We start from the raw sequence: 22,582 nt of genomic DNA, 5'->3' as shown, positions 1-22,582 counted from the left end.
CTGGGCAAGCCACGCGGCAGCGAGCCACGTCAATTTCGAAGTGCCACAGCTGCCAGCATTCTAATGAGGCACTGAATATGTATTTCAGAGCTTCATTAGTAAACTCTGAAATGGCCATTTGCATGGCCATTTTGAAGTTTTGGGCTAGTGTAGACAGCCACTAGGGGACAGGATGATTAGCTCCTTCAGCACCTATATATAAGAAGAAAAACAGTCAATAACTGCTCATAACTTGTTCTTCAAGATTTTGTTTATGTCCATTCCACTGTAGGTTTGCGCACTTGCAATTTTCCTCTCTCATTGATATCCACAGGGAACTATTTTCTGCTGGCTCTGGAGTGGCGTGTGTGCACACTGGTACAAGGGGTGCCACCAGCTCCCCATCTTCCTTAGTTCTTTCTTGCAGGAACTCTGACAGAGGGGAAGGAGGGTGGGTTATGTAATGGACATAAGCAAAACATTGCGAAGAACAGTTATGAAATGTTAGCAACTGCTAATGTTAGCAATGGCTGTTTCTTTTTCAGTACTTGCTCATGTCCATTCCACTGTAGGTGAGTCCCCAGCAGTACCTCTGGAGGCAAGTAGGAGTTCATGAACATGACAATTACAGCTCTGATCTATCAGGGTGTGTCTACACTTGCATTCGTCTTTCGAAAAGGTATGCAAATGAGGCAAATCGAAAATGCAAATGAGGCATAAATTTTCATATCTGGTACCTCATTTTGCATATTATAATTTCAAAAGAGCTTGTTTCAAAAGACGGAAGCCAGTGTAGATGCTGCTGTTTTGAAAGTAAACCCATCTTCGCAAAAATCCTTCTTCCCTTTATTTAATGGGAAGAAGGATTCTTTCCAAGATGGGGCTTGCTTTTGAAAGAGCAGCATCTACTCTGGCTTTCTTCTTTTGAATATGCAAATGAGGTGCCAAGATATTCAAATTTATACCTCATTTGCATAGCTCTTTAGAAAGAGGAATGAAAGTGTAGACGCACCCCCAAAGACAGAGTCATTTCTGATCTGCTGGGTGATGGCATAATGAGTCATAGACATGTGTACCAAAGACCACTTATGTCTTGAAGAGATCAGGAAAAAGGACATTCATCAAAAATGCAGCTGAAGATGCTGTAGCCTTTATCAAATGAACCTTCACTATCAGTGGAAGCACAGCCTGCACTATCTTATAACTCGTACAGCTACAGATGGTAGTACAAGTCAAGACCTCTGAGAAGACACTGGAAGGCCTTCGATCCTGTCAGCTATAGCAACAAACATCTGAGTGGATCTACAGAAGGACTTCATGTGCTCCAAGAATAAAGCCAGGGCATACCTGACATCTAGAGTATGCATTTCCCCTTTGCCCAGTAAGCAGCTCTGGTGGAGAAGTTTGTGCTTTTCTATAGTACCTGATGCACCTGATGGGAGCACACTTGTTACTCTGGATTCAGCCACACTTTACTTTCCCAGAGTAAAAGATTATTAGAGAAAAAAAAGGAATCCTTTGAAATTGGAAGTTAAATCCTAGTGGGGAGAACAGAAAGGAGTCTAAACTTTGGCAAGTGTAAAAATATAATTAGGCAGTCCAAAAAAGAATCTCAAGAGCAACTAGGAAAAATACAAAAACTAATAGCAAAAGCTTTTAAGTGCATCAAAAGCATGAAGCCTGCCAAATAAACAGTGAGTCTACTGGACAATTCAAGTGCAGGATGCCTGCCAAACAAACAGTGAGTCTACTGGATGATTCAGGTGCAGGAAGCCAGCCAAATAACCAATGAATCTACTGCACGATGCAGGTGCTTAAAGCATACTCAAGGTAGACATGACTGTTAGAGAGAATCTAAATCAATTCTTTGCATCCATCTTCACTGAACAAGATGTGAGGAAGATTCCTACACCTAAGCCACTCTTTTTAGGTGACAAAAGTCTGAGGGACTGTCCCACATGAGATGTTGGTAAAGCAGATTTTAAAACAAATCAATAAATTAAACTGTGATAAGTCCCCAGGACCAAATGGCATTCACCCAAAAGTCTGAAGGAACTCAGATACAAAACTACAGAACTACGAACTGTGATAGGCAACATATCAGTTAAATCAGCCTCTGTAACAGATGACTGAAAGACAACCAGTGTAAGGTAAACCCTCAAAATGTCTGATTTCAAGTTGTGCTTAACTAGCATTAACACGAGTTAAGCGCAACTCAAAATCCGCCTCCCTCCCAGGCCCTGGTTCAATGCCCCCTGGCCCTGCTTCAACCCCCACCAACCCCCGCTCATCACCATGGCACAGCTCTGGCTCACCCCAGACCCTGCACCTGGCTCTGGCTCACCACCCACTCATGGCTCTGGCTCAATCCCTACCTCCCTGGTTCAAATTTCCCCCTCACAGCTCTGGCTCACCACCCCCCCATGCCAGTCTGGTTCAACCCCCCTGCCCTGGTTCAACAATCCCATCCCCGGTTCAAACCCCCCATGGCCTGGCTCACCACTTGAGCACGGCTCTGGCTCACCACCCCTGCCCTGGTTCAAACTTTCCATGTGTGCCCCTGGTACAACACCCCACCCACAGCCCCAATTCAAACCCTCCATGGCCCAGCTCACCAGCCATGCGCGTGGCTCTAGCTCAAACCCTCCTGGTTCAACTGCCCCCCACCCCATGTGCATGTCTGGTGCAACTCCACCCCCTACCTCTCTACAGCCCTAATTCACCCCAGGTTTAACCCCTGCCCTCCTCCCACAGCCCCAACCCACCACCAGGCTTAACCCTCCTCAACGTCCCCCCACAATCCCAGGATTTATTTTTCAAAAGGAGCTCCAGGTGATCCTGCTACTTCCCCAGCTGGGGAAAAAAGCTGCCTCCATGACTTATGTGAAATTCAAGTTATGCAAGGGTACATGGGAACACAAACCTCATGTAAATCAAGGCACTACTGTAATGACAAATTTTTTTCAAAAACAGAGGTTTAAGAGGAAATCCTGGCAGTTAAAGTCATATAATCAATCAGAGAATCACAGAATCTTAGGGCTGGAAGAGACCTCAAGAGGTCATCGAGTCCAGCCCCCTGCTTCAAGCAGAATCAACCCCAAGTAAGTTACCCCAGCCAGGACTTTTGTCAAGCTGGGACATAAAAACCAATGGGGATGGAGATTCCACTTCTCTAGGCAACGTATTCCAGTGCTTCACTGTCCTCCTGGTGAAGTAGTTTTTTGTAATATCAACCTACTCCTCTCCTGCTGTAACCTTTTTCTGCCATCTGTCAACACTAAGAACAGTTTCTCCCCATCCTCTTTAGAGCTCCCCTTCAGGAAGTGGAAACTGCTATTAAATTGCCCCTCAGTCTTCTGTTCTGCAAACTAAATCAGCCCAGATCCCTCAGCCTCTTCTCATAGGTGATGTGCTCCAGCCCCTTAATCATTTTCATTGCCCTCTGCTGAACCTGCTCCCGCATACCCACATCCTCTCTATACTGGGGTGGGGGGCCCCAAACTGGACACAATATTCCAGATGTAGCCTCACCAGTGTCAAATACAGGGGAACAAAAACTTCTCTACATCTGCTTGAAATGCTCCACCTAATGCACCCCAATATCCCATGAGCCTTCTTTGCTACAAGGGCACTCTGTTTACTCATATCCAGCCTTTCATCCACAATAATCCCTAGCTCACTTTCCGCAGTACTGCTACTTAGCCAGTTGGTCCCCAGCCTATAACAATGCTTGAGATTCTTCCATCTCAAATGCAGGACTCGACACTTCTCCTTGTTGAATTGCATCAGATTTCTTTTGGCCCAATCCTCCAATTTATCCAGGTCACTCCGGATCCTGTCTCTACCCTCCAGCATATCTACCTCCCCCCATAACTTAGTATCATCTGCAGACTTACTGGGGGCACAATCCAGTCCCTCATCCAGGCATTAATAAAGATGTTGAACACCACCAGCCCCAGAACCAAGCCTTGGGGTACTCCACTTGAAGCCAACCGTCATCCAGATATTGAGCCACTGACCACAACCCTTTGGGCCTGACCATCAAGCCAGCTTTCTATCTATCTTACAGTCCATGTATCCAATCCATACTTCCTTAACTTTTGGGCATTAATGTTGTGGGAGACTGTATTAATTTTTCTGTGCCTTAGCTCCCCTTACTTAAAACTCAAATAACAATGCCCTCAAATTTCAGGAGGGTGTTGGGAAAATAAATGAATTAATGTTTGTGAACCATATAGATACTAGTGTGATGAGTGCAAGAGAAAAGCCCATGAGCCCATTAATAATTCTGTCTTCAAAGCAGGTCTTAAGCAGTTTGCAGTAAAAAAAAAAGTGTAGGCTACACACAGAACAATGAGGAGAAAACAAAATCTTCAATAGTGAGTTGTTAACTGAGCTAGGTCCTTCCTGTGCACTGAAAGAGGCAACAGTCTTGCAGAAATAATATATCACAGTATAACTGAAGGCTGTTCTGCCTACCCATCACTTCCAGGCCTCAACTCGCAATTCCACCACCTTCTAGCATGCCAAGTGCTACACTGCACAAGTGCGACTTTATTGTGTTATTTCTGGGATCTGAACAAGGGGTTTGAATTAAGATTGCTTAGGCAACCCTAATTATGGCTTTTCTTAACTTTGAGTGCTTGGCTTACAATCTAGGCAATGTTCTTACCATGTAGTGTTTTTTGTGTATAATACATTGTATGTGCATGTATTGTAAAATATTTTCTATGGTGGCTGGGTGAGTTTGAGATTTCTGTTACTTTTCCACTTCGCAAGACAGAATAACATTTTTTATTAAGGGTCCAGTACTGCTCCATTTGAAGTCAATGAGAGTTTCCATATTTACTTTAATGAGTACAGGAGAAAGCCCTTAATCACTTCTCATGGAAAAAGTAAGGAAAAAATGTAGTGTGCAGTGTAAATAAATACAGTATGGCATACAGATGATTCATATCTTAAAAAGCATCAGTAGACGTGAGTCTAGTATTATATTTTCTTGAAGAGGAAGGGTACAATTTAGATGCTTGAGACAAATACTCCATTAGTCCACAGCAAGGATACATTTCAAAGATAACAGTGCTGCGTGGATGTTCTGACTGCACTTAGTGATATTCAGGCACTGTTTGAATAAATCAAGCTCAGACTAATTTCTTTACTTCAGTAGGATGTGTTAGGTGCTCAGCCTCAAAATTTCAAATAGCTATGTCAGTTGCTATTGTTTAAATAACTTAGTCATAACCAAAGGGCAGCAGAAATGGAAAGACACATTGTAAATTACATTGGTTCCAAACAAACATTCATAATTACTTGCATTAATTTTCTAGATGTGTGGGCACTTGCTTATGGCTCTACAACTGTACATCAAATCCCACTACCCCTAATTCAGATGTAGTGCTGCATTTTATCTTAGGGTCCATCTTGTGGCAAGGCTCGCCTCGCTCCTGGGCTCCAGGTTTCTGTTTAGTGTTGCCCTTCTTGAGACGGGGGGAGGGAGAAGATGGTGGCCTGGGGGGAAGCCAGGCCCCACCCACTCATTCCAGGTTCTGGCCCAGGGACCCTCTGTGGCTGCTGGTGGTGGGGAAGGACTCCCCTTCTCACGAACACCATAGCTCTTCCCTGCGCCGCTTCCCCAGACAATTTCTCCCCCACCCCATACCTCCTCCAGGCAGCAGAAGCAGCACGTTCTCCCTCCTGGATTGGCTCCTACTGTGCAGCCAGTCTGCTTGGCCTTACGCCAAATATCAGGGCCTCCTGGGCAGGGGGCTTAACCCCTTGTAGCTGAGCACTCCTCTCCTCCTCTGGTGCTTGCAGAAAACCCCCTTTTGCTTCTCTGCTCTCATTTTCTTTCTTCTGCTCTCCCACCTCTTCTATCACTCTCCTCTTCCCCTGTACTACTGGGCAAAGGGTTCCTTTAAAAAGCAGGCTTAAGTGGGACCAGCTGGCCCCAATTAACCCAGGGCAGCTTCCTCCACAGCTGCTCACACTCTGCTCATTTGCCAGCCCTGCTTTTCCCTCTTGTTCTCATCCCCTCCCAGCCTTACCCTGTCACAATCTGCACTGCATGCTCCCCTTACAGCAGTGTGAAGAGTACATTCACAGCATGCCCCTTACCAGTGGAATAAATATCAGTGTAGATGGTGAGGAACTGCTCAGGCAAGAATAATAAACACATGTGAACACTCAGGGCTTGGGCAGTCAAACTACATCTGTGGGCTGCATCCAGCCTGGCAGACTTTTCTATCTGGCTCTTGAGCTACCCACCAGGAAGCAGGGTCGCAGCTCACCCTGTTCTGCCCACCCAGCCCTTCCAGGCCTCAACCACAATTCCACCATCTTCCAGCATGCTGAGTACCACACTGCACAAGTGTGACTTTACTGTGTTATTTCTGGGAATAGAACCCAGCCCAATCCTCTCCTTGGTTATGAATACACAGCAGCACTATTTTGAAATAAGCTATTGTGGAATAACTTATTTCGAAATAATGCTGCTACACACAAAGGCTGAGCCTACACTACGGTGATCCTTCAGAAGAATTTTTTCTGGAGGAGCTCTTCTGAAAAGATTTCTTTCAAAAGATCGCATCCACACACAAAAAAGCAGATCGAAAGATCAGCCAGGTTTTTCAATAGAGAGCGTCCACACAGCTCCCGCTCTTTAGAAAGAACAGGCCAGGGATAGAAAAATCTGGTGCCTTGTTAGAAAAAAGGGCCCCCCAGGGCATCTACACACTATTTTTTCAAAATAATCTTTTGGAAAAAGACACTTTTCTGGGAGAGGAAGAGGGCTGCCGGAAAAAGTACTGCGTTCTTTTGATTTCTGATCAAAAGGGCACATTTCACGTGTAGATGCTCTGTGGGTTCTTTTGAAAAAGTCATGTGTTTTTTAAAGAACTTCCTAGTGTAGATGCAGCCAAAATGTATTTCAAAATAGCCCTGAGCTATTTCGAAATAGAGCATCTACACACTATAGGGCCTATTTCAAAACAGAGTCATTGGACATAATATTGCTTATTTTGAAACTGGCTCTGTTCCTCATGGAATCAGGTTTACCTATTTTAAAAAAGCCAGATGCTATTTCAAAATTATTTCAAGTAGCAGTTGCATTGGGTAGATGCTAACAAAGTTTATTCGAAATAACAGCTCTGTAGACACACCCTACGTCTCTTACAGCCCCATCCTTCAAGTGCCATATCCACAGGTGATCCTCAGGTCAAAAAGTTTGCCCAGCCCTGCATTAGTGTTTGCACCTGACCCAGTTCTCTACGCACCCAAGCAAGGCCACCGCTATCCACAATGCTATTTCTAGTTGTGCAGCAGCCCAGTCTCCCCTCTGCTGGAGTCTTTCCATACCACAGAGAGCTGCCACAGGACTTCCCTTCTATAATGAAAGGCTCTGCAATGGGAAAAGGCTGTAGCCATGGGAGGCAATAGGGAAATGGTCTGGGGCATCTCCCTGCTGACAGACTTTTTCTCTGCTGCCTCCCCTTTCCAGAGCCTTTTATTCCCACATGAGCTTTCTACTGCAGCATGAATGTAACCTGCTTTTCACTAAACATACCCTACATGCCATGCCTGTGGTGTACAGTGCAGACATATCTTTAGACACAGCAGACATGCCTAGGTACAAAAAGGGGTTGAGGTCACAGTGTGGTCGCTAATTGACTTTTTCATTCATCCAGATAATTTTTTTACCTTGACTGATCAGCTTATGTTGTGCTTTATGGCAGGGTCTTTGCCCTGTGTAATAATCCTAGAAGGGAGCCTAGGGTATACCTTAACCCATTAAATCTAGATAGAAAATAATGAAATTCATCCACACTACAAAAAGGGTTGTGATAAAGTTCAGCTTAATCAATGCAAACTGATCTATCCTTGACCCATTATTCTAGTATATACAAACCCCGTTACTCATATTGCTTTTGTACCTACTAAAAACCCAATACAAATATTCAAAGGTGGTGGGGAAAGGAATAAAAACCTGCCTGGTTGAAGTGGCAGCTGCATATGAATCTCTGAATCATGTTAAAGTTGATAGTTCACATCCTTTATGGAGATTTAGAAACTAAATACTGTAATAAAGATTTAAATTAAAGCTCTGACTTAGAAAAATCAGGCCTTGTATGTTGCTATCTTATAGCTGCCAGCCAAGAGTAACTCTCCTGAACTCAACAAGAGGTCCTGTGGCACCTCATAGACTAACAGATATTTTGGAGCATAAGCTTTCGTGGGCAAAGACCAGCTTCATCAGATGCATGTGGGTCTTTGCCCACTAAAGCTTATGCTCCAAAATATCTGTTAGTCTATAAGGTGCCACAGGACTTGTTCTCAAAGATACAGACTAACACAGCTACATATCTGATACTTTTCTTCTGAACTCTGGAGTTACAGCAGTATAAACTGAATGCAAATGAGAGGAGACTCAAGCTGCCAGTGTTTTATTCAAAGCTACTATTGCGGGTCAGTTAGGTGAGAGCTGTACTTTAGCAAGCATTCTCCCCAGAGCTTTCTATTGCATCATTATGTTCACTCAGTAAACTCAGAAATGAACAATGTTTAGATGTGCCTAACTTAAAGGCTATTGATTTACAATTATTCTAAATAAGTGAACTAAATGTTAATTATTAAATGTATTATTTAATATATTTTTAAATGAATACTGACATTTAAAATTCCAAACTTACAGTCAAGTTCCATGCCTCAGATGCCAAAAACTTGTAACTGAAGTGAATGAAGTTGCTTCCATGCAACTGAGCACCCTAAAGCATCAAGCTGAGCACACTGGCCAGCTATGAAAATACCTGATCACTACACAAACTTATTTACAAAAGACAAAGTATTATTATAGCAAATAACTCATATTTTAGATGATTACATTTTTTTTGGTTTCTCCTGAAATTAAAAATTCAAAACTCCTTGTACCCTATGTGCTTTCATATTTATTCCTTTGCATTCCATCGACATTGTATTTCGAATGTACATGATAGAAAAAAAGAGACAATCAATTTGAAAAATCCTGTTCCTCTCCAAAAGTGTCTTCCTAGATCAAATATTTCTGTAACTGAAGCAGGTTAGCAATAAAACATTATGTGGCATCTTGTACAGTGTGAATTTAACAGTGCTTTATGGGAAGAAAGTGTCATTGTTTCTCCTAAAAGGCCAAGTTAGGCTACCATCCTGCAATCAGGTTCACAGTTGCAGACCCCGGCTCTGTGTGGGGCCCACCTAAAGGTATTCACTTGGATGCAGAGGATGGGCTAGCGGATCTAATGGCAAGATCAGGATTAACTCAGTTTCTCCCTCACTAAAATATCCTTTACGCACTCAGGGAGTAGACCAGGAGAATCCTTGTGGACAGTTTTTGTTTGTTTGTTTTTAATTTTATTAAAAAAGGACATATATTTCAGGCATGCTGAAACAGAAACATTTAATTAATTTAAAAATTCAACACCGGAGTCTCCAGTTTTCCTAAAATGATGATACTGATTAAGACCCAAACTAATTCTCATGAAATTCAGGGTAAAAACTCCCACCGAGTTCATTGGGAATTAGATCAAACCCCTCAATACCTCAGCAAGCTCTATGAATTTTTTCTGTTTAGGAAATGAGCAATGAAACATAATGGAAGTGCTCAGTGATTTATTTATCTCCTTCTGCCCCAGATCATTACTAACCCCGAACAGTTTGTCACCCTCTTATTAAATACCTGTTCAGTTTTTTTTTTCTTTTTAACTAATCTCCTCTCATTTAAATTTATCCAATAAAACAACAGCTCTTCAACACAAATGTGCCTTTCTCCTCCGGAGCATAAAAATAAATTCTCACCATAAATGGAAAGGACCACTAAAGAAACTGAAATAAACAACCATAGAACATGGAAGTGCATGATTGGAAGGCAGGCCCACTGATGGGAGAGGGGGTGTGTGCAAAATGAGACAACTGCCCTGGGGCCCAACATTTCAAAGGGGCTCAGTGCTCCGGCGGAGATGTGATCCCTTTGGAAGTGCTGGCAGTACTGCTCTGCCTTTCTGTGGTGTGTGTGGGGACAGTGCCGCTGACTACCCTAGGCCCTGCCCCTTCTGCCTTTCACAAAGCTGGGTGCCCCTCCCACTTTACTCCAGGGCCTGTGGTGGCTGTTGGCTCTGCTGCTGGAAGGGACCTCGAGAAGTCATATTATCCAATCCCCTGCACTCCACTTCTGATAGCTGTTTCTCTAACCTGCTCCTATGAACTTCTTGTAATGATGATTCCACCAGCTCCCTGGGCAATTTATTTCAGTGCTTAAGCATCCTGACAGTTAGGAAGTTTTTCATAATGTGCAACCTCAACTGCCTTTGCTTCAATTCAGGCTGATTTCTTCTTGTTGAATAACGACCAGCAAATGAAAACTTTTTTTTTCTCCTTGCTCCCTGTAACACCCTTTTATGTACTTGAAAACTGTTACCATGTCCCCTCTCAGCCTTCTAATCTCCAGACTAAACAAATACAATTTTTTTCTTGTCTCCTCTCAGAGGTCATGTTTTCTAGACCTTTCATCATTTTTGTTGGTCTTCCCTGGACTTTCTCCAGTATGTCCACCTCTTCCCTGAAATGCGTCAGCCGGAATTGGACACACTACTCCAGCTGAGGCCTTGTCAGTATAGAGAAGCACAAAAGAATTACTCATGGTGTTTTGCTTACAACATCCCAGAGTGAAGTTTGTTTGGCATTTTTTGCAACAATATTACACTTTTGACTCATATTTAGATTGTGAGACGCTATAAACTCAGATCCCTTTCTGTAGTATTCCCTCTTAGGAAATCATTTCTCATTTTGTAGGTGAGCAACTGAATGTTCCTTCTTAAATAGAGTACTTTGCACTTGACTTTGTTGAATTTCATCCTATATACTTTGTAACACTTCTCCAGTTTGTCAGGATCATTTTGAATTTTAATACTGTGCTTCAAAGCACTTGAAAACCTCACTCAGTATGAATTGAATCTATGAGATAAACTCACTCAGCAGCAAAGACATAATACTGAATCTGTAGGCATCCAGATTTCATTCACCTGACACATCTTAAGGAGGTCTGATCACAGAAGAAATAGCTGATCAACACAAATGAGAGTATCAGAATCCAGTCTAAAACATTAAACCTCCTGTTTCCATAATCCCAGGGGTGATACTGCAACATGCCACCTTAACAAACATCAGACCCTACCTTTAACATTTTCTCTTTCTTTTTACTCACTTGTGGCATACAAAGAAAAAGAAAATGTGAAGGTTTTGTCACTGTTCACTGTCACATTTATGTCATGTCACACTAGTATGATCAATTTATTTCTTGCAGCGAAGTGCCCAGAACTGAACTGAGTATTGCGTAGTCAGCCCCACCAGTGCTATCCAGAAAGAGGGACTGGTACCTCCCAGATCTGTGATGTTATGTCACTTCAAAGGCAGTCCAAATCGCGTCACCTGAGTTTCCATAATACACTACCCACTTATATTCGCTTAGAAAGCAGTAATACCACAAAAGATCTTGTAGCAATGATGGACAGATAAGTAGCTCCCTTCTACTTTCAACATCTGAATTTTATCCTAGATGCCTTCTTGTTGTGTGCTTTACCCCAGGTTGATTCAAATTTTGTTACTTCTGCCCAGGTTTCCAACCTATCTAGTTTCTTCTGCAGCATTATTTGCAAATTTAATTAATTTAAGTTTCAAGTTTAAGTTAATTCTCTTCATCCCAGATCATTAGTAGGAACAGCAAATAAGAACAAGGTCTATTTAAATACTAATTCCTTCACCTGCTGTCAGAAATGCTACAATATTTTTTGTGTGCCTTTGGATAATTTTCAAACCAGCTGACAATGTTTGAGTACACAACAGTTTGGTTGCTGTAAAAATGGTTCTCAGTAACAGAAACAGTAAAATACTTTCAAATTTCCAAATATTCAGATGATTCCAGTACCTCAGAATAATGACCTGTGTACAAATAGGAAAATAAAATATTCCAGGCCATTTCTTCATCAACTATCTTTCAACTATTTACGTCTGAATTTTTAATGCAGTAGTGAACCACACTAAAAAATGGAAAAAAGAAAAAACCTTGGAAATTACAGATTGCAGCTATGTGCATGTGTGAGATGTGCAATGATTGTTGGTTTTCTTAAATGAGAAAGAGAAGAAGGGAACTAGTTAGACTTTTCCAATCACACTGCATTTGGAGCACAGTGATTACAGTTAAGCCACAAACACTCATATGTATGTGGAGTGGTATTCTTTTCTTTCTTTTAGTATTTTTTAAAAAATCTAGAATCCCTATATTATTTTGAAGGAAGCCCTTATTTACAATAATTTTGGTTTTCTATCCACATGTACTTGTTACAACACACAAAATGAGATGAGGAAAAGATCAGGAGGGAGTTTCTGGCAAGCATTCTATCTTTGTGTGTATGTGTGCAAGCAGAACTACTACAAAAACACGAACATTTCTCACTAACACATTGCGTAAAATGTGTTCCCTTGTTGAAAAATTTCAGTGTTGTCCAGCTGTTCCAATCAGTGCTTTTTTGTGAAAGAAGAGGAGCTGGTACTCGGCCAGCTCCCTTCCCCACCGCCAATCCCCCGCCTGGGGCTGGCAAGGTTCCGGGCAAGTATCGGCACAAGAAGAACACTGGTTCTAATATACATGTCATTCAGGAAGACCTGGCTGCTCTCCACAAAAGGCATAAAGGCAAAACATGATAGAGGCAAATTGAGTGGATCACAGTTTTACAAAAGCTAGGATAATTTTCGGTATTCCTGACAGCACTAGGACCAAATTTTGATGTACGTTATTAACTTATGTAAACTGGAGTCATTCCAATTAAGACAATAGAACTATGTGTTCATTCTACCTACTTACTCCTGGCACTTACTGTATCTTAACTGTACTGTACAGATTGAATGATGTATATATCATACTTAACTAAAGGAATTTGTATATATAGGGTGAATCTCTCTAATCCTGCACCCTCAAAACCTGACCAGAGCCAGACGAGAGAATTTTCTGGACTACAGGAGGTCAATATTGTATAGCAGCATTAGTGACACTTACACTGTTTTCTGAGCTCTTAGAAGATATTTAGGGATAAATTACAGCTAAATAACAGCACAGAACACTGAGAGCCAGACCCAGACTTTACAGGTGTAGCCTGGTAGTTTATAGAGCATATTCGTTTGCTTAAAGCTTGTGCTTTTATATCTCTCTCTTTCTAAAGTTTAGGAATTAATTGCTACTTAGTGAATTTTAGGTCAAAGGGAAGTCCTACTTTTCTCTCTCTTCTAGCAGTAACCACAAGAAACCTGCAGAAGGAATCTGCAAGAAAAGGCTTTTGGCAAACTGCTTTTCCCCTTAGAGTTCTTCTGTTTTTCTCTATTTTTGTAGATTAGCTTGTATTGATGAATATATATATTTGCATCTATCTTCTGCCTTATTTTGTGCTCAGAACCCCTCCACCCCTCCCTCCACAGCTATCGGTAGGAAGATGTGTTGGCAAGAACCAACCACGACCCTGTTGATGCAGAAAATATAGTTGAAGGTCATATAATGTCATCCTGTGGTACTTTCCTGACTCGCGCTTGGAATTTGCTGACTGACGACTGACATCACACCTTGTGCATAGGTGTAAAGTCATAGGAAAAGACCCTAAATTAATTTCACTAATCACATCTGGATACCCCAGAATTCCAAAGGAGTGGATGCCTAATTTAACCTGAGTATTTAATCACAGTAACAAAATTAACCTATATAACACCAGCAGCAAGTCTCACCCAAGGCAGAATGGACTCATACTCTCCTGAGTGTATCTTCTTCCTTATTTTGGTGCCGGTCTCTTTTTCTAAATGTTTAAAGTCTCTATTCTCTACTTATACTTACTACTATATCCCCTTAGCGGCTGTGGAGCTCTCCATTTTGAAATCAAGTTTAGGTGTTTTCCGAAAAGATATGCTTGAGATATTATTCTGGGGAAGCTCTATGGTCTGTGTTATTCAAGTGGTCAGACTAGACTATCATAACAGCTCCTTCTGACCTTCGAATTGATGAAATTCTTTTGACCATCCACAGCTGAAGGACCAGAATAATTGTTTTTCTTACCTTACTATCATCATAATTGTCTTTATAACCACAAGCGCTTATTAAATCTGGAAATCTTTCTGACCATCCATCACTTGTACAATTTTTGCTAATATTTCCTGTAAAATAAAATTCAGAAATGTAATCCACATAGATTTAAAAGTTTTCTAACCAACAGGCCATAAAGCCAAGTTTCATAGAAACTCTGTCTTGTGAAACCACTCCATTAACTCGCTTTGTGACCCAGTCCAGTCATTAAGCAATCCCTCATATTTTCATTCGGGTATACTTCTTGTTTTAACCTTTATTCGTGGTTCTGAATCATACCAAATATCTGGCCATACTAAAGAAACACATACAAAATTGCAATGCAATTCCTCCTACTTTCAGTCATGAAGCATGCACCAGAAAAAGCCCGAAAGATTTTGTAACTTTGTTAAAATTATTCTGAAGGCAGTTTATTATCTGCCAGTTTTGAGGGAATTATTTGTAGTAAAAATAGTTTGATAGACAAGTAATTTGAATGAAAATGGCTCTATACAAACCTTGATTACTCTAAACTATTATTTAAGATCTTCTGAGCAGGTGATATGAAGTGTTCTACAGAAGAGCTATTAAAGTGCTTGGCTATACAGTGATGAATGTCTATATATGTGGATTAACACGCATCTAGATCCGCAGTGTCCCAATATGCTGTCCATTTGCCGTATGTAGCGAACTGGAGAGCGCAATGTGGCAAAGTGGCTCCTTAGAGCCGCAGATGTGGAGTGCCCTCCGCCCCTCCGTGCATGCGCCCCACCGCTTGGTGGGACAAGAATGGTCGTGGTATGGATGCGACTCCACCTGCAGCTCGCTGGGGGTGCATTGGGGCTGGGAGGCTTGGGCAGCAGAGCACGTGCAGCTCAGGTGGCAGAGCATGGGGTGGCTTGGGACAGTGTGGCTCTGGTGAGTCAGCAGCAGTCTGCGAGGTGGTAGTGGGAAGGGTGTCTGGCTGGGGGGTGGGGATAGGGTGCCTCGCTCAGAGTGGGGCCGTGCCTGGCTTGGGTGTGGGGGAGGTGGCAATCCAGTTTATTCTGATTTAGCATATAATGCATTTCAAAGGCATTCTCAAATTATGCGCATAGAGGCAAGGAGGAAGGAAAACATCACAGTGCAGGAAAAATTCAGGGACTTCCATCTATCCTCCACACCCATAGTTCAAAGGGGGACAAAAAGGGAATCTTGTTGTTTTAACTCAAGCATGAAGGGACATCTGGACTCTGTCAGCCACAAAGTGGTAAACGCGATTCTCTTATCTTTGAAAAAGTAGGAGCCCACAGTCAGAACCAATCTAGTTAATAGCACATTGGGGTAAGATTTGTCAACAAAGAAGTATACATATAAGATGCATGCACATTATTCATGATGCAACATATTAGTGCAATGGGCAGAATCCAGATAAATATTTGAAAGTGAAAAAAGAAAGCTACTGTATACCCTTGTTCATAAGCAGAATTTTTTGGTTAAAAAAAAAAAAGTGAATCAAAGAGGGTTGGTAAACACTGGCTTCCAGCATGTCCAGGTAAGCTGCTGGTGTGTTCAGACATTGTATACACCTGGAGTGTCAGCAGGCACAGCATCCTCCAGCTCCCAGTGGCTGTGCTTTGCTGGTCCCAGCCAACAGGAGCAGCAGGAAGTGGCAGCCAGCAGGTTCCTAAACTCATGCCACTTTCTGCAGCTCCCATTGGCCAGGACTAGCAAACTGCAAGTACTGGGAGCTGAAGGGCTCTGTGCCAGCTCAGACTTCAGGTACACACAACATCTAGGTGTGGCAGCAACTTACCCTGACAGTCTAGGAGTCAAAATTTACCAATCCTGCTGTATTTTAAAGTTCAGAGTTAAAATAAACACACAAAAGTTTTAGTAGATTTATTTTAATGTAATCTAATGAAAAACCTGTTATAACGGAACAAATATGTGTTCACGTATCTTTAAAATTACTGTCAGTGTTTTAAATACCCATTTTCTGATTTTAAATTCTCTTATTCTAACGTACTTATTTAAAAAGTATTAAAACTCTTCAAAGTTTGAATCAGTCTCCAATTCACCAAACAGCTTATTAAACTTGGATTCAGTCATAGTTGCTCCTGTTTTGTCATCGTAGATGTCAGCAGTGTCATCAGACTCAGATTCCTTATCATCAGCCTCCAAAGTGTCATCAACAAATATGGTGTCATCTTCTGACCCATCAAGCCCATTGCTGATGCATATCAAAGGGGTAGCCGAGTTAGTCTGTATGTTCAAAAACAACAGGAAGTCCTGTGGCACCTTATAGACTAATAGATATTTTGTAGCATAAGCTTTGGTGGGCAAAGATCTGCTTCATCAGATGCATGAGTAGGGGTTCCAGAGGACAGTCCAAATTCATAGGCTCATGAAAAACAGGAAGTCCCAGTCAAGATGAGGGCTAGAGTTGACAAGGTCAATTCAGTCAGGGAGGATGTGGCCCATTATCAGTAGCTAACATGGAGGTGTGAACATAAAGAGAGGAGAAACTGCATTTGTAATTGGCCAACCACTCCCAATTACAAAAATAGTTTCTCCTCTCTTGATGTTCACACCTACACATTAGCTACTGATAATGGGCCACATTCTCCCTGACTGAATTGACCTGTTTTTTTCCTCTCTTGATGTTCACACCTTCACATTAGCTGCTGGTAATAGGCCATGACTGAACTGACTTTGTCAGCTCTGGCCCTCCTCTTGACTGGGACTCCATCCTTTTCATAAGCCTATAAATTTGGACCCTACCTGGAACCCCCACTCATGCATCTGACGAAGCAGGTCTTTGCCCACGAAAGCTTATGCTCAAAAATATCTGTTAGTCTGCAAGGTGCCTCTTGTTGTTATTGCTGATACAACATTTCCAAAATGATTTTTCTATCATTTCCAAGGAAATGGACACCCACCAGTGCCTGACCCACTGGGTGACCACATTGATTTCAGGTTTAATAAGATTTCTGCCTTCTGTCACTTTCACCATGCCTGAGCATATCCAAAACAAAAAAGCAGTCATGTAGCACTCTAAAGACTAACAAATAATTAATTAGGTGATGAGCTTTGGTGGGACAGACCCACTTTCAGAGCACATCCAGTAAGACCACATTTTGCACAGTCTGTCTTTAAAGAGTTTGTTCAGGCAGACATCAAGAACCTGTAGAACAGAAGCTTCATCTCCAGACCAAGCTGTTTTGATTTTTTTCAGCCATGTTTCACCTAATCTGTCATGCATATCCTGAACATGTCCCAAATGAGCACAGCAAGTTTCTTCAGAAGTGCTCCTGGACCCTTATTCCACATATTTTACAGCCATTCAACAGTCCCACTTTCATCCATCTGTCCATCCCTTTACATGTGCATGGACACAGACACCCACAGGAAACTTCATGTTTTTAGGCAAGGTTTTTCTTTCAAAAATAATAACAGGAGTGAGCTTTGATCCATTGGCCAAACATGATAAAATCACCGTAAAATGGATTTTTTCATGGCCAGTAATTTTAATTAAAACTGTTTTTTCACTAATGCCAGTTACTGTTCGGTTGCTAGGCAGATCACATCTCATTGCTGTTTCATCCATATTTCGGATTTGTGACAGCTCAAATGCATATTCCTTTTGACGTCCTATAATAAACCAGGTAAGATTAATTTTTTTCTTCCAGATCTCTCAGCAGCTTTTGTGCCACCTTTGTTCGTGGATGAAGACAGAGACCATGGTAGTTCATGTAGCAAGTACACCAACCCACTGATGCAACAAACACTAACAGTTTTACTGACTTGTATGTCATTTTTTCACATTTCCAGTGCACACAGATGAATGCTAGTTCTAGTGACAAAATACCTATTTTGTTAGCATTCAGCAACCCAGTCGCTGAGATCTTTCTTTAGCCCAGGAAATGAAGCACCTCTTCTTGGCACGTATCTTAGTGTTGTTTTATTTTTTTGCTATTCTTTCACCTGCTTCTCTTTGATATAGAACAAATGAGCAGCAGCACAATTATTGCTTGCTTCGGAATATTCAACACTTTAAGCATCGCACCATAGGCAGACTGTTTTCTTTTGATTTCACCATTATTCATTATAAATAATAGTATGACAATCTTAGAAAGTAATTTACTTATAGATTTTGTAGGACTTTATCTAGGACTGTCATGTGCTTTAACACTGTCAATTTATTATTTTTCTTTGTTCATTTTAAAGCAGCCCAGTAGATTGTAATGTCTCTGAAAATAACAGGCTACTTAAATTTTATTACAGATTCCATGGATTCTACAATTATATTTTCAGATTGCCTCGAGACATAGGAGTTCCAGTGGTTGACACTCATGAAGAGATCAAATTATACAGCAGCAGACTGACACCAATGCAATACTACCATTGTTCATTGTATTTTTCTGATTAGTTTGTAAGAGCTAGCATTTTGTTAAAGGGATGCATCACATTTCATGTAGATCTGCAGCGCCATTCTTTTAGCATTCATTTCAAATCAATCTGCTCCACTTTGCAACTTTAAATGGCTGCAGTATTGATGCCAAATTATTTTGTCATCAATAAAAATATAGTATGTGTTACAAAAGTACCAGAAATTATAATCTAGTTCTGTAGTAGAATGATATTGGAAAAACAAACAGCTACTTTGGGAAGCATATGTTTTTAAGCATTCGTTTATGCGAGAAAGAACAGAGAAAAATATATTATTGATATCCACGCATTTTATTTATATTGATACACTGTACTTATTTTATCTCAATGACAAAACAGCACATACACAATTTAATAAAAATAATTTTTAGCATTTTTTAAAAGAAACTACAAGGGGGTGAGCAAACTTTGGCTCTGAACCTGTCAGGATAAGCAGCTGGTGCACCAGGATGTTTTCTTCACCTGGAACGTCGGCAGGCACAGATCCCCTTAACTCCCTGTCACTGTTCCTGGCCAATGGGAGTAGCGGGAAGCAATGTGGACTGAAAGAGGTGCTGGATGCCACCATTTGGTTGGAAATGGTGAACTGCAGACACTGGGAGCTGTGGGGTTCTGTGTCTCCTGACCCTTCAGGTAAGCAAAATATCCTGGCATACCAGCGGCGTACCCTGATGGGCTGGGAAACAGTCTGCCAATTCCTAAAATACAGGTTTGTCTCATGAAAGAGTCAAAACAATTTTCCGTTCTTGACTATTCATCTGGGGGTGGTGGGTGCCGGGGGTCAGCTTTTAAACAAATGGACTAATGAATGATATGGTATATTAGCCCCAGGCTGAACAAATCTGTTGCCATGGCAGCCAAGCAGCAGTTACTCCAGGTTAGCTACGATATGTGAGACCAGCTAAGAACCTCCTAGAATTCAAGTGAGGCAGTTAGGTTAATTGAAAATCTGGAGGCAATCTAGAACTTTCTAGAAGAAGTTGAGCTCATTAGGTTTAATTGGGACACCTGGAACCAATCAAGGACTGACTGGAAGTGGATAAAAGGCTCCTGCTTAGCGGTGTGCCATGAGTGGTGGGAGAAGGGTATGCTGCTGGAGAACAAGAATGGTGAAGATGCTGTCAGGTGGGGGAAGCCTGCAGGTACAGAGATGAGGGGCAGGGAGTCCCCTGACTGGGGAACAGCCCTGTTGGGGCCCAGAGCTCTGAGGGAGAAAACCTCCTATTAGAGGGGGAAATATCAAGATAAGAAATTTAGTCTGTTGCCTCCATTTCCAGAGAGGCTGCTACAGATTATGACATTTTTCCACTTCCTTATACCCACTGCTATGCTAATGATCAGGGTGATGGCTTGCCTCTAAGATAAAGGGGTTAGACTGAGAGCTGTGGTGAGCCACTGAGGAAAGCAATTAGACTAGGAGTTTCACCAGACAGGGAGCAACAATACTCATCCTACCCCTACCTAGAAGCGCAGGAATCAGTCTAATCAGTATGAAATAAAGAGCTTTTTCACAATAGGTTCAGACAGTGAGGTCCAATTCAAATAAGCTTTTGGGAGCTTATGGCAACTTCTGAGTCTACAACACAGCAGGAATCTTGTGAAAACAGGCTTTTTTTTATAGCTCTCAACAGGTTTAGGAGGCTCTGTGTCATATGAAATGCATATGGAACATTCAAATTAGAAGTCCAGAGCAATCGTAGTAATTAAAGATCTCCAGGCACTTGTTTCAGAAGAAATGGTGTCATAGTGGCTTGTCCAAATTTCCCATTTAGGAAATTATATTCTGACCCTGTAAATTCAGCCTTTAGATACAATTGTATACAGTATTTTCTTTACTTAGTGTTATTTCTTATGGACTGTTGAGCAATAGTCACTTAAAAGGGAGGCTGCATTTCACTGATGGAGAAAAGCATTACTGGGTATAAAACAGTCTACCAGATGAAGTCTACCAGATAAAGAGAAAAGCCTTTATTGAACGGCAGGATGACCCCTCCTCAGCCTCCAAACGGGACCATTTCAAGCACCTTCAGAGCAAAACACAGAAAGACCTCCGTCAGATACAAGACAGCTGGTGTGAGAGCAAAGCCAAAGAAATTGAGCACTCTGCTGAGACCCACAACTCAAAGATGTTCTTTAGTGCTATTAAGACTGTCTATGGACCTTCTAAACCAAGGACTACCCCATTGCTCTCATCAGACAAAACAACGCTGGTCAAAGACAAAGAGGGTATCAACGAAAGATGGCAAGAACACTTCAGCAACCTCCTTAACAGACCATGGACCGTGAATAATAATGTCCTCAATGAAATTCCACAACAACCCGTCCTGACAGATCTTGACTTTCTGCCCACTATAGATGAGATTAAGAAAGCTGTTAGCCAGATGAGTTCAGGAAAAGCTCCTGGAAAAGATGGGATACCAAAAGAGGTATATAAAGTGGCAAGTCCAGCAGCACTAGCAGCATTCCATAGTGTGATCATCAGCATCTGGGAGGATGAAAACATACCACAGGACCTCCGCGATGCTATTATTGTCTCCCTTTTCAAGAATAAAGGCAGCAAAGCAGAATGTGGAAACTACAGAGGCATATCCATCCTCTCCGTCAGAGGGAAGATCATTGCCTGCATCATCTTGAACCGCCTAATAGCCAGTATTTCTGAGGCAAATCTACCTGAAAGTCAATGCGGTTTTTGACCTGGCTGGAGCACAGCCGATATGGTGTTTGCTGTCAGACACATACAAGAGAAGTGCATTGAACAGAACATGCACCTGTATGCTGTCTTCATAGATCTGACAAAGGCGTTTGATACTGTCACCAGGGAAGCCCTTTGGACCATTCTAATACGACTTGGTTGCCCAAGAAAATTTGTCCAGATTATACACCTTTTTCATGATGACATGACAGGTGAAGTACTGTCTGATGGAGCCACATCAGCCCCCTTCAACATCACCAACGGCGTGAAACAAGGATTTTTTTCTCACTCCTGTCTTATTTAACCTGTTCTTTGCATGCATCCTTAACCATGCAATGAAAGACCTGGACGGAGGTATATACTTGAAATACCGGCATGATGGTTCACTTTTTGACCTCCGTCGCCTGAATGCAAAGACTAAGACAGTGCACAAACTCCTTTCTGAGGCACTCTTTGCCGATGACTGTGCCCTTATGGCTCACACTGAAAATGATCTTCAGCACATTGTCAACAAGTTTGTTGAGGCCTCGCAACTTTTCGGACTAACTATCAGCCTCGGAAAGACAGAAGTTCTCCATCAACCTGCACCTGGATCAAACGCTCCTGTCCTGAGTATCTCCATTGACGGCACTCAGCTTAAGTAGTGCAGAAATTTAAATACCTGGGTAGTGTCATATCCAGTGATGGATCACTGGATAATGAGATCAACACGCGAATATCCAAAGCAAGCCAGGCACTTGGCTGTCTGCGTGTCAAAGTTCTAAACCACCATAACATCCGGATGTCAACAAAACTGCTTGTGTACAGAGCTGTTGTTCTCTCATCTCTTTTGTATGGGTGCGAAACATGGACACTATACAGGCATCACATCAAGCAGCTCGAAGCATTCCACATGCACTGCCTCCGTAACATCATGAAGATCTGCTGGCAAGACAAAGGGCCCAATCTTGAGGTCCTTGAGAGAGCCCAGATGACAAGCAACGAAATGATGATTAAGAAGTCACAACTACATTGGACCGGTCATGTCAGCCGCATGGATGCCAACAGAATCCCTCGCCAGCCTCTGTATGGTGAACTCTCCCACGGCATCCGGCGTATAGGTCGTCCACGGAAACGCTACAAGGATACCATCAAAGCCAATCTGCAGTACAACAGTATCAAACCTAGGGACCTTGAGGACGCCACCAGTGACAGAACACAGTGGCGTGCAACAGTCAGAAATACCTGCATTGCCTTTGAGGAAGACCGCTGCTGGCATCTACAAGAAGCACGCGAACAACGTCACAGAGCATCAGCAACGCACAACCCAGATTGCAAACTTCCCATGCACCATCTGCGGCAAAATGTGCACCTCT

At 42.1% G+C, this 22,582-nt stretch overlaps 1 protein-coding gene across 1 annotated transcript in view; it reads right to left on the bottom strand.

Annotated features, from left to right (window-relative positions):
• The window catches only part of VIPR2 (vasoactive intestinal peptide receptor 2), a 101,908-nt gene that overhangs the window by 42,425 nt on the left and 36,901 nt on the right, over positions 1-22,582 (bottom strand). The window contains exon 4 of the mRNA XM_074985048.1: positions 14,099-14,196. Within this exon, the coding sequence (XP_074841149.1) occupies positions 14,099-14,196 (98 nt within the window). The remainder of the gene's footprint in view (positions 1-14,098; positions 14,197-22,582) is intronic.

Source organism: Carettochelys insculpta, chromosome 2 (genome assembly GCF_033958435.1).
Source record: "Carettochelys insculpta isolate YL-2023 chromosome 2, ASM3395843v1, whole genome shotgun sequence".
Taxonomy (NCBI): Eukaryota; Metazoa; Chordata; order Testudines; family Carettochelyidae; genus Carettochelys; species Carettochelys insculpta.
The sequence above is the reverse complement of the archived record's forward strand: the minus strand, read 5'-3'. Positions and strand labels throughout refer to the sequence as shown.